Raw genomic sequence first — 11,066 nt, forward strand, 5'->3', positions numbered from 1 at the left:
CCGTCAGAAGCTCTCCTCCTGACAGAGGTTCCAGGAAGGCTTTCCATGCAGAAGAGGAGGCTCCTGGGTTTCACTTATCTAGTGATTTGTGCTTGCAAAGCCCATGTCAAATGCATGTGACCAGGCACATGGGAAATCAGAAGATAATGTGCCTGTCAGAGGTCACCAACCAGCTGCCCATGCAACTCTCTTGTTCTTATCCTCACTTTGCTCTCATTTCAGAGTCTCCACTCTGCAGATCTTTCCCCCTTTGTGTGTCTGCATTGGCTTTCTGACATTCCTCTGGAATCCCCTGCCCTAACTCAGATACCTTCTTACCTTACCTTCCCCTAAAACATGTTTTCTGTTGGGGCAGCCTATAACCTTTAATCCTTTGGTTTCTTTCATCAAACACGTGTTTTCAGAAGTGTCTGCTTTGTACCAGGCACTGTGGGAGGCACTGGGAACACACAGAAATGAATAATAAGAACACAGCATTGCATGTGATAAGCTTCCTGGACTTGGAAACCACTGAGCTGAATCTGAAAGGACAAATAAGATTCCAGACTGGGAAGAGAGGAAAGGAATTTCCGGGTGAAGTCAACAACACTTTTAAAGGCACAGAAGTCAATTAATGAAGGCAAGTGGACCTTTTAGGAGACAAATGGCTGCCACTATCCTCAGATTCTCCATTTCTTCTGGATCAGAGGATGAGATCTTTTGTCCAGACTGAGCAGTACTTGCCCAATGTCAACCACACTGCCAGGGTCATTTGATTGCACCCCAGACTCTAGTCACAGGTCTGAACAGCTCCCAAATGGCCTAAGGAAAATTTCTCTGGAGTCTCTGAAACACCCTGCTTTCAGGGAGGTCATCTAGTCTAGGCATTAAGAGCTCATTACAAAATTATTTTCTCTGGCCTTACCCTTTTAATAAGACAGTTCTCAACCAAGCCTTGCTAGAAAAACACAAGCCCACAGGCTTTAGCAAGCAGGTAGATTGTTTGGTTACAGTTTCCATTCTATCCCTAATGGGATCCTGTAATCTCCTAAACTATTTTTTTCAACCCCTTAAGCAGCCCTCTGTGCCACACCCTGGCCCTTATGCAGTCATGCATGTCCTGCCAAAGATTTCTGGCTCTTGAAGACTACTACTCAGGTAGTCTCAGCTCTGCCACCTCCTTTCATCCCTGGAACTTAGCATACAACAGATGCTCCTGGGGTGTTATGAAATGAATTTGTATCCCCTGTCTGCTGGAATAATTACCCTTTCTTTCTAAGTTCCTGGTGGCTTGCAGACATTATCTGTAGGCACCTATACACCCATTTTCCTACCAGATAATTTTCTGGTCATTGACACACTGAGGCTTTTTTTGTCTTACTATAGAACAACTTATACCATGTTTACACAGTTGTAAGATGTGATGTGGTTCATACATTTCATAACAAATCTTCAAGTGGAAAAGGTAAACTGGGTCAATTAATGTACATGTGAATTGTCAGATACATACTGATTTTGAAATACTGAACTCTAAGAAAGGAGGTGCATCTTTGATGTTCAGTGATAATAGTTTCCTTTGTGCTGGCCACCTACTTTGGGTGAACTTGGATAATATTTTCTATGGGCTGAATTGTGACCTCCAAAAAAGATATGTTGAATCCCTAATCCCAATTACCTATGGAGATGACTGTATTGGGTAATAGAGAATTTGTAGATGTAATAAATTTAAGATGAGTTAATTAGAGAGGGCCCTTAATCCAATATGATGATGTCCTTATGGGAAAAGAAAAATTTGTACATAACCACATAGGAAAAACAGTCACATAAATATGAAGGCAGAGATGTGAGTGCTGCTCCCAAAATCCAAGGAATACCTGGGGCTACAAAAAACTGAATAAAGGCAAAGAAGGATTCTCCTCTAGAGTCTCCAAAGAGATCAAAGCCCTTATAACACCTCAATTTTGGATTTCAAATCCCCAGAACTATGAGAGAATAAATTTATATTGTTTTAAGTCAACCAGTTTGTGGTACTTTATTACAGTAGACTCAGGTAACTAATGCAATGTCAAATCAAGACTGTGATGCTTTACTGTTATTATCCACATTTTACAGATGAGGAAACTGGAAAATCACTAGAGATCAAGCATGGGAAATGTGTAGCCAGGTAAATTAAACTTATGGATTATTTCCCAAACTAGTGGTAGATTCCAGCTGATTTTAAGCACATAATTGTGTCCTGGGTACATAACTCATATTTTGGCTACTATCTGGGATGAAATGTTAAAAAAGGAAATTGGAAATATAGACAAAAGAGAGGATTTTCAGTTGACAATTAGGCAACTGTAGGCTTTTCAAACCTTGAAAATTACGTGAGCAAGAAAGGTTTATAAGTAACCATATAGAGGACTGTCCTGCAATTCCAAGCTTTCACAACAATTATTTGGAATGTCCCTCTAGCACTCCAGAGAAACATGAACATGGGAGTCTGGGAGAAGGGCACTCCCTTGGCATCAAGGGTATTCACAAAGGGGGACTGTCGATCACAGAGGTTTTGGGTATGGGTTGGATGCAGAAAGGTGGAACTCAAACATGCTGGTGAAAGTGCATAGTGGAGGAAAGCTGTCAGTTTCTGACAGCTGGGAAGCAGAGCAAGTGTGAGGAGCCATACACAAAATTAAATCCCCAAGGGCATGCTCCCAGTGCCACATTTCCTGTAGCCATGCTCCACTTGCCTGTGGTTACCAGTAGCCGATTCAAAATTTTTAACCCAGGGCTAGAATTGTGGCTCAGTGGTAGAGCACTTGCCTAGACTATGTGAGGCACTGGGTTCCATCCTCAGCACCACATATAAATAAATAAAGATATTGTGTCCATCTGTAAATAGTATACAAAAAATATTAACCCATAAAATGGATTAATCCACTGGTGAGTTCACAGCCCTTATAATCTAATCATCTCACCTCTGAGCATTTCTACATTGGATAGCATGATTCCAACACATGAGCTTTTGCAGGGACCCTTCATATTCAAACCATAACAAATTGATTAAGTTCATATTCAAAAGCAAAATACCCAGAATAGGCAACACAATATTAAAGAAGAACAAAGTCAGAAAACTGACATTACATGACTTCAAGAATTACTGTAAAATTATATGCATCAAGACTATGTAGTACTGGCAAAGAACAGACAATAGAACAATGGAACCAAATAGAGAACTCAATGAACTGTAATATAGTCAAATGCTCTTTGACAAAGGGGCAAACACAAAGGCTGTTCAATAGAGCAAAGATAGTCTTTTCAACAAATGGAACAACTGGACATCCCTGTGTAAAAAATACTCTAACCTTACACAAAATTAACAGATTTTAACGACTTTTACAAAAAATTTCACAAAATTAATTACCTTTTACCAAAGTTAACTCAAGATGGATTATAGATCAAAGTGTAAAATACAAAGCTATAAGACTATTAGGAGATGACATAGGAGAAAATCTATGTGACCTTGGGTTTGGTGATGACTTTTTAGATATAACACAAACAGCATAATCTACAAAGAAAAAAAATGACAAGTTGGAATTCATTCAAATAAAGAAAATACTCATGGCTGTTAACGGAATGAAAAGACAAGCAACAGACTGGGAGAAAATCTTAGCAAAACACATATCTTATAAAGGACTGGCACCCTAAATATATAAAAGTAAAAACCTCTTAAAAACTCAACAATAACATTAACAGCTAAATTTTAAAAATTCACAAAAGATCTGCATGCACACCCCACCAAAGAAGATATACAGATGGCAAGTAAGAGTATGAAAAAATAATCAACATGATATGTTGGCCTCACATTGTCACAAGCTTTTGTGAAATGGAAAAAAGGGTCCTGGAGAAAAACTGGTGCCTAGCACTGAGGGAGTGTGGGTAGGGAAGCTTTTGCATTGGAAGCTCCTGATGGGTTATGGTTCAGAAACAACGCAGTGAGGTGTGGCCCCATTAACAGAATCCAAGGGGACAAGAGGTGCATGTATATTGGGTGAGAGTACTTTAAGGATTTGAGTGTGAATAAGACAGGCCCATACTCACTGCTTTCCTGACTCACACTTTCACTCACAGTTCATTCAGAAAGGAGATGTTCATAGGTTACAAAGAAATATGCAATATGACAAGACAAAATACTTTGCACAAAAATAACACAAGGGAAGCACAGGATAATTAAAAAGTGAGAAGGGTGGAGGGTGGAACCTGCAGTAGCTGTAATACTCCAAATATGAGATGGAAGTTCAGCCTCGAGGAAGGCCTGTTTTGACCTCGGGGGCTCTCTTGCAGCTCAGAGCCAAATCATGAATGTCCTGGGGAGGCCACAGCTGCCACCTGGACATGGGTATTGGAGTTCTGGCCCATTGGAATCTGTATTAATGTCCAGAGTAGAGGCCCTGCACTGCAATATACCTGTCAGCCTCATCCACTATCTCTCCCAACCAATTGGGTGGTGTAACCATCTCCTGTATGCCAATTCACTGGGAACATTAACCATCAATGATATGGTGGGAAGAGAAGACCAGACCATAGTTCCACAGGGCATATTTTGCATTAATTCAGACATCAATGTCTACAGGACTTTTTTGAATGTATCCTCAATGTAGGTGCCATTCAACTTTGGCTTTGCCCCTAATGCTGTCTTGAAGATTTCACTTGGCTGTACACCATGCTTCCTGCCACCAGCTCCTGCAATCCTGAGTCCCAGTTCCATCTCTAGGACAAAGAACAAGGGATATCTGGGACCCCTTCCTTGCTCAGGAGGAGCCTTAATGACACCTGCCAATATTTCTGCCACAGGAAAAGGCTGGAAAAAAAACAAGCAGGGGTCAACCCCTTGCCAAGGAGGCTGGAGCTCAGAGAGGCCTGTAAACATGGCCGGATGGACAGGGGCACTTGTCAGTGGAACAGTATCATGGCTGAGAATCCTCACAGCAGTCCCTTGGAAGGCAGATTCAGGGCATCCAGAGAACCTCAGCACCTTCCCATGGTGGGCACGAGGAGGCTCCCATGTGCTCTGCCCTCTTCAGGTGTTAGCATTAGCCCAGTCCCTGGTTGGTGTTTGTCCATACAAGAATCTGATGCAACAGACACTGGACACTGGAAGTGTCCCCAGGAAAGGTGATTGACAAGCATTCTCTACACACGTCATCTCCCTCCAAGAACTGCCAGGTAGTGTCCTGTTTCCTCCTGGCCTTTCTCAGGATCACTTGACTCATGATGTGGTCCAGGACTCCAGCTCACATCCAGTTCCATTCTGCTCCCATGTCTCTCCCCGGGCCAGTACACAGAAGTTCACATGGATCCAGTGGGGGCTCCTCCTCCTGCCTCTCCTGGGGCTGCTGATCCTCATCACCACTGTCTCAGAACCCCAAAGCCCTCTCCTGCCCAGCTCCTTTCCAAATCCTAAATTGGGTCTGGGTGTGTTCTGGGGACTGGGGAGTGTCCTAGTGACAGCTGCTTCATTGTATACACATGGCCTTTAGTCTGCACAAACTTCCTGCCTGGAGACACCATGGTCCTAGCTGGCCCTGTGGTGGCTGACAGGAGGACATCCCTGCCTTACCTTTCTGGATCAACCTCATAATCACTCAGGTAGGGCGATCAGTTCATCAGAGCTTGGTAATTATGTGGAGGATCAGCCGAATAATAACTCATAATCATACTGAGTTGTTACTCATGCTCATTCACAGAATGACCATTATTTACCAACCATCTGTATCATCTTCTGCCAGTTCTACGTAAACCACAACTTGCTCAGAAGGGAATTATTTGTGTGGTGTTGGGGATTGAATCGAAGGTCCTGTACATACCAGGCAAGAACTCTACCACTGAGTATACATCCCCATCCCCAAAAGGAGTTTCTTGACTAAGGAATTTCAAAAAGAGATATTTACATGCAAACATCAACACAACATCCCGTTTTGGACTTATTTTATCTTTGTGGGGAAATAGGATAATCCTCCAAACTGAGGAGGTAGACTGAGGTCAGGTTCAAGAGAGAGTGGGAAAATGTGAGCATAGCAACAGGAGAAGGAACTCTCCCATGTAAACATAGAATTTGGCTATTTTAGACACTGCTTCCCATTTGTACTGGAGAGGACATCCCAGCTCTCAGGGAATTGTTGGTTGTGCCTTAGGAGCCTGAAGCGTACAAGTGGTAAAATGAAATTCCCACATTCAGTACCTGTGGCTGGCTCCTGCTCAGGACCTTAAAGGCACAGAATCTACTTTTTCACATCCCAGGGAGAAAATATGTATAACTTAATATCTTAAGTGTGAAAACAGAAAGGTCTTTTTATGTGTGGTTATGGCTTGAGGATTTATCCATGGTTCCTGTAGCACATCCTATAGAAATGGCTGAAAAATAGATGTGTGGATGATCTGGTTGCAACATCTGTCACCCCATTGATTGCCAGGGTTGAAATGTCAGTGACAAATAATTATTTAAGTTGCAAAATACATATTTTAATATGCAAAAGGTCATCTCATGATCTTTTCTAATTACAAGAGGACTTTAGTGCTCCCATGTGTCCATGTAGGATGGAAAGGCAAGTTGTGGATAAGGACTTGTAATGTCTCTCATAAGCAACTAATAGGCTTTTTGTTAAGATAACAACACCTTCCTTTCTTACAGGATTTTCTGAGGTAATTTCAAAGAGACAATCTACTATGTGACAGTGACTACTATGCTTCAAACACAAGAACACATCTAATTTTTAAATTATTCTAAAAATAGCAGGATTCATTTTCTTTACTTAGTAACATATTTGTCTATTTCTCTTTGCAATAACATCTAATTTTGATAGACTGAGAATTTTACCCCTAATTTGTTTAAGGGTTAGTATCTTAATCTGTGAGTTATTTTACAGTCCATATGACTGAACTTGCCTAAGCAAGTACAAGGACTAAGAGGAATATACAAACTGGGATTTTCCTATAGAGAAATATACAGACAGGTGACAATGGAAGGATGATTTTTTCTTCTTAAAATCAGTGTTAGCATGTCCAAAAAGGAAGCATTTTTCGCCTCCTTGGAGGACTCCACGTATTTTTTAGAAACTCAACTCTGCTAGATGTTTTCTCTATAGTGATTTTCATGGTCCTTCTATAGCTTATGAAGACCCTTTGGTTTTTGACCACATACATAAGCTCAGTCATCTGTGTATGTGCAAAGTGGACAGTTTCTAGTAACACACTCCATTAAAATCCTACCAAAATGTCAGGATGGTTTCAAAAACTATCCTAGTTTACATCTCAAGAACAAGCAGTATATTATGGGCCAAATCAGACTGCTTGTCACACATTTGTTAAAGTATGAGCATGCATTGACTCTCAGGTATATAACCAAATGTTTAAACAGCACCATTCAAAGTTAATTTATATAAAAAGTTCTTGTGCTATTAGAGGGGTTACAGGGAGAGCAATATCACAGCCAAGTGACTTCTCCATGAAGTAGCCATGTTCTATGTCAGGAGGAAGGTGGGTGATTCTGAGTTGTTTTATTGGGAGTAGGGGGCAACCATTAGATTATCATTTTCACCTTATAACTTCAAGTCAACTTTTAGTACCTTGGACTCAGGGTCCGTCATCCATGAGACATTATACAGTACTGAGTAGAGAAATAAATTAAGAGAGAGAGGTCTGCCTCTGACTGAAAGGATTAGAAACAGTGTGGCCTCTAAATCAACTCACACCAGGGAGTATAGTCCTGGCCTTGTCATTTACTAGTCAGAGAGTTGGGGAAATTCCCAAGCCCTATATGCAAAAGCTTCATCTGTAAAGTGAATTTCATAGAAAAAAATTCTTGTATGACTGGTAGAAAATAGGAAATGTATTAAAACACTTGGAAGGGTGCCTGGCATATATTTGATATTTAGTGATTGGTCACTATTTTCAGTTATTTTGATCCCAGATGCTACCATGTTCTCCTCTGGGAATTTGTTTCCCAGGACATCTTAAGGATGTCAAAGCTAAATAAGAAGTTTCATAGGAAATTAGCCAATAATGCTGCTCAGTAAATGTTTCTTCCAAGAGGATGTATTATTTGATTAGGTTATTAGGGAGTCTTCTCAATAGGTGCAACTAACACAAAGCTCCTAGAATTTGGGTCAAGAACAATTCTTTTCCTCCATGCAGCTTCTCTTCCATTCAAACCACTATTTTCATTCATATCATTCACACACTCTCCACCAAAAGTCTAGCCAGGGGAATTATCTGATTTCTTTGAAAACAGGAACTAAAAACCGTTTCCCAGAAATACCACCTCAGCAGAGATGTAAATTCATAAACTTTAAAAAAAGATTATTCTTACAAGAATAGCTTACATTCCCCTTTATGAAAGAAACAATTGGTAATTGACCCAGTCTGAGTATAGTATTAAACAGGGGGAAGACTCCCCAAAATTCTGAGAATGGTCTTTGGACAAAGACTTCTTGATTAGGCATTCCTATGACTTCCAGGTGAACCTGGCCCATGCCACTGGCCTGATCCTGGTATCCATCTTATAAGAATACTGACAGAATCAACTGCCTGCACATGAGGGATGTATGACTCATCTTTGATGCCCGTTGAACTGACAGGGAGAAATCACCCAGGGAAGATCGTCAAATAGGACAATACCAAGACTCTCCCAAAGGTGACACTCTTCAAGAAAAACAGAATAATACCTTGCCAAGGGCTTCACGGCCTCACTACATGAGATTCAACCTTATCAGGAAATCCTTGTAGGTGATGCATACTCATTATCTAGTTTAACCACACCATGCCTTTCCTAAGTGCCCCAGGTGGAGATTCTTTTCTGCTTCATCCACCATCCAAAAGGAACTGCTCAGAGCAGTCTTCCATTCTCTCATTGCTAAGGCACACCATCTGAGATCTGACATCAGTCTCCATGCAGTTTCATTAAAGTCAAGTCTACCAACTCCCAAACTGACTTGTCTTGGCATTTGGGCATTGACATTCAACTTCTGTACCCTGGAGCCCTAACTCCTCGCCCTCCTTCACATTTTTTTTTTAAGTTTCACCACGTTCTTGATATGGTTGCTATTCCTAGACCTGACCATCCTACTAGAAAGGGTGGATCTAGCTTATCCTAATCTAGTAATATCTCTATCACTAATAGGCTCTTCCAAAGAGCAGATGCTCAGTGAAAGTTTAGGGCTCAAATGCAACCGTGAGCAATGGATATTATTTATTAAAATAAATTTCTCCAACATGCTTGAAGAACCAAAGCAAATTCAGGCTTACATATATGTTATAATTTTACAGAACATGAGAAAAAAGAAAAGAAATCAAGAATTGTCTTTCATTATTTTTTTATTTATTGACCATCTATTTTAATGCAAATTATGACACATTTCCATGGAAATTTCATTTGATGCCATGGTATCTTCTTCCACATCATGAAATAAAATAGAAGATTCCCCAGTTCATTTACAAAACAGAAAACTCTTATAGTTGTAATGGAAAAGAAAAATGTATATATGTGTGATCAATATCATTCATCAAAGCAGATACTGAAACTAATTAAATATTCCATTTGAAGGAATAATATTTCAAAAATTTCAAATGGAAAACAAAGATCAAATTCTAAGCAACCCAAAAAGAACAGAAAAACCAAGATGGTATATACGAAGGAGGGGGACTTCTCTATTCAAACACAGTGTGAATAGTGGACCTCACTGCACCGGGTGAGAGAAGCTTATGGATGTAGATTAGAATGTACCCTGACATGTGCTCCCCCCACTTAGTGGCCCAAACTACAAATCACACATGGACACCATTTTCCTCATCTCTCAAAGCCTCTTCATACAGGGATGGATAGGACCTGGGCTCACTCCCACTGATTCTGGCCAAATACTCCAGGACTTTCATCTTGCTTGTTTCAGCATGGGCCCTTGGACCCCACAAGAACTCATAGCAAGCAGGATCACTGCCAGGCACCTGGCGATACTCCAGGTACTGTTCCTGCACCAAATCTTCAAGGACAAGCTTCCTAGGATTCCCATAGATGAAATGTTCCCTCCCAGCATACACCCCCATCACACTTAGTGCTTCCCAGACAATCTCCTCATTGGCACTGTTGCCCTCCATGAAGATTACAAACAAAATGATTATCAGAAGGCCCGTCTTGGGCATGCTCTGGTCATCACCCAGCATCCCATCATAGGTGAGGTCCAAAGCATTGACAATGGCATAGGTGTGGCCAGAGGGGTCCACTTCCTTTACATCAATGCCAAATACCAGCTGCATACACTCAGTGGCTACACCAAAGATCACAGAGAAGTGCTCCCCATAATTTTTGATGACACTATTTAGCATTTCTGCCTTGGTGGTCAGCTCCCTCATTCGATACTTGAGGAGCAGGAACTGCACCAAATCAGCCATCTTCTCATCCAGTGCATTTCGCAGCAAGGACTCACGCTCTTCCAGGTGATGCCAGGGGAATGGATCCTCCTCTCTTTGGCTGCTGGAGCCTTCAATGGGTTGGCTCCATGAATTGGGAGCCATGGCAATAGGGGGAGAGGAGGCTCTCTGAGGACTCTGTGGACAAATTAGTGGTCCAGCAGCAGGCACCTCTCTTGGTGTGGTGGGGATCAGAGTAGAGAAGGAGGCAGTGACAGTAGCCTCCTTCTCCTCATCTGCAGGAACCTGCAAACCCATCAGGTCTAGTGACTCTCTTTTGGCCTGATGGTCTCCTGACTTGGAGCACTGATTCCACTGAAAATGAGACATCATGACTTTCTCTGGGGACAGCAGGCAGGAGGATGGGCAGAATTTTGGTGAGGGGGACTCACAGGCCTGGAGAGAAAGAAGCATGTCAGTGGTCTCAGCTGAAAACAGCACCCTTGGTGGTTCACATAAAGCCCAATCGTAGGTCTACTGAGTGGGCAATGCTCTAGGATCAGGGATGCTCCTACTCTCCTAGCAGGACTGTATCTTGAGAAACTGAAGTGAGACTGCTCTTCAAGGGCCTACCAGACTGCAGAGTATGAGGAAGTGGGGTTGATGGTCAGACATGTGGGGTTGTAGACTACTGGGTTCTCTTA

The 11,066-nt window shown here is 41.7% G+C and overlaps 1 protein-coding gene across 1 annotated transcript; it reads right to left on the reverse strand.

Annotated features, from left to right (window-relative positions):
- Positions 1–9,783: 9,783 nt before the first annotated feature.
- LOC124971687 (melanoma-associated antigen 4-like) lies at positions 9,784–10,752 on the reverse strand. The gene has a single exon (XM_047535339.1). The coding sequence runs from the start codon at positions 10,750–10,752 to the stop codon at positions 9,784–9,786; it is 969 nt and encodes a 322-aa protein (XP_047391295.1).
- Positions 10,753–11,066: the final 314 nt, after the last annotated feature.

Source organism: Sciurus carolinensis, chromosome X (genome assembly GCF_902686445.1).
Source record: "Sciurus carolinensis chromosome X, mSciCar1.2, whole genome shotgun sequence".
Lineage (NCBI taxonomy): Eukaryota > Metazoa > Chordata > Mammalia > Rodentia > Sciuridae > Sciurus > Sciurus carolinensis.

Bases quoted from the DNA above. Each gene is read 5' to 3' on its own strand.
- LOC124971687 (XM_047535339.1), bottom strand. From the start codon at position 10,752: ATGTCTCATTTTCAGTGGAATCAGTGCTCCAAGTCAGGAGACCATCAG.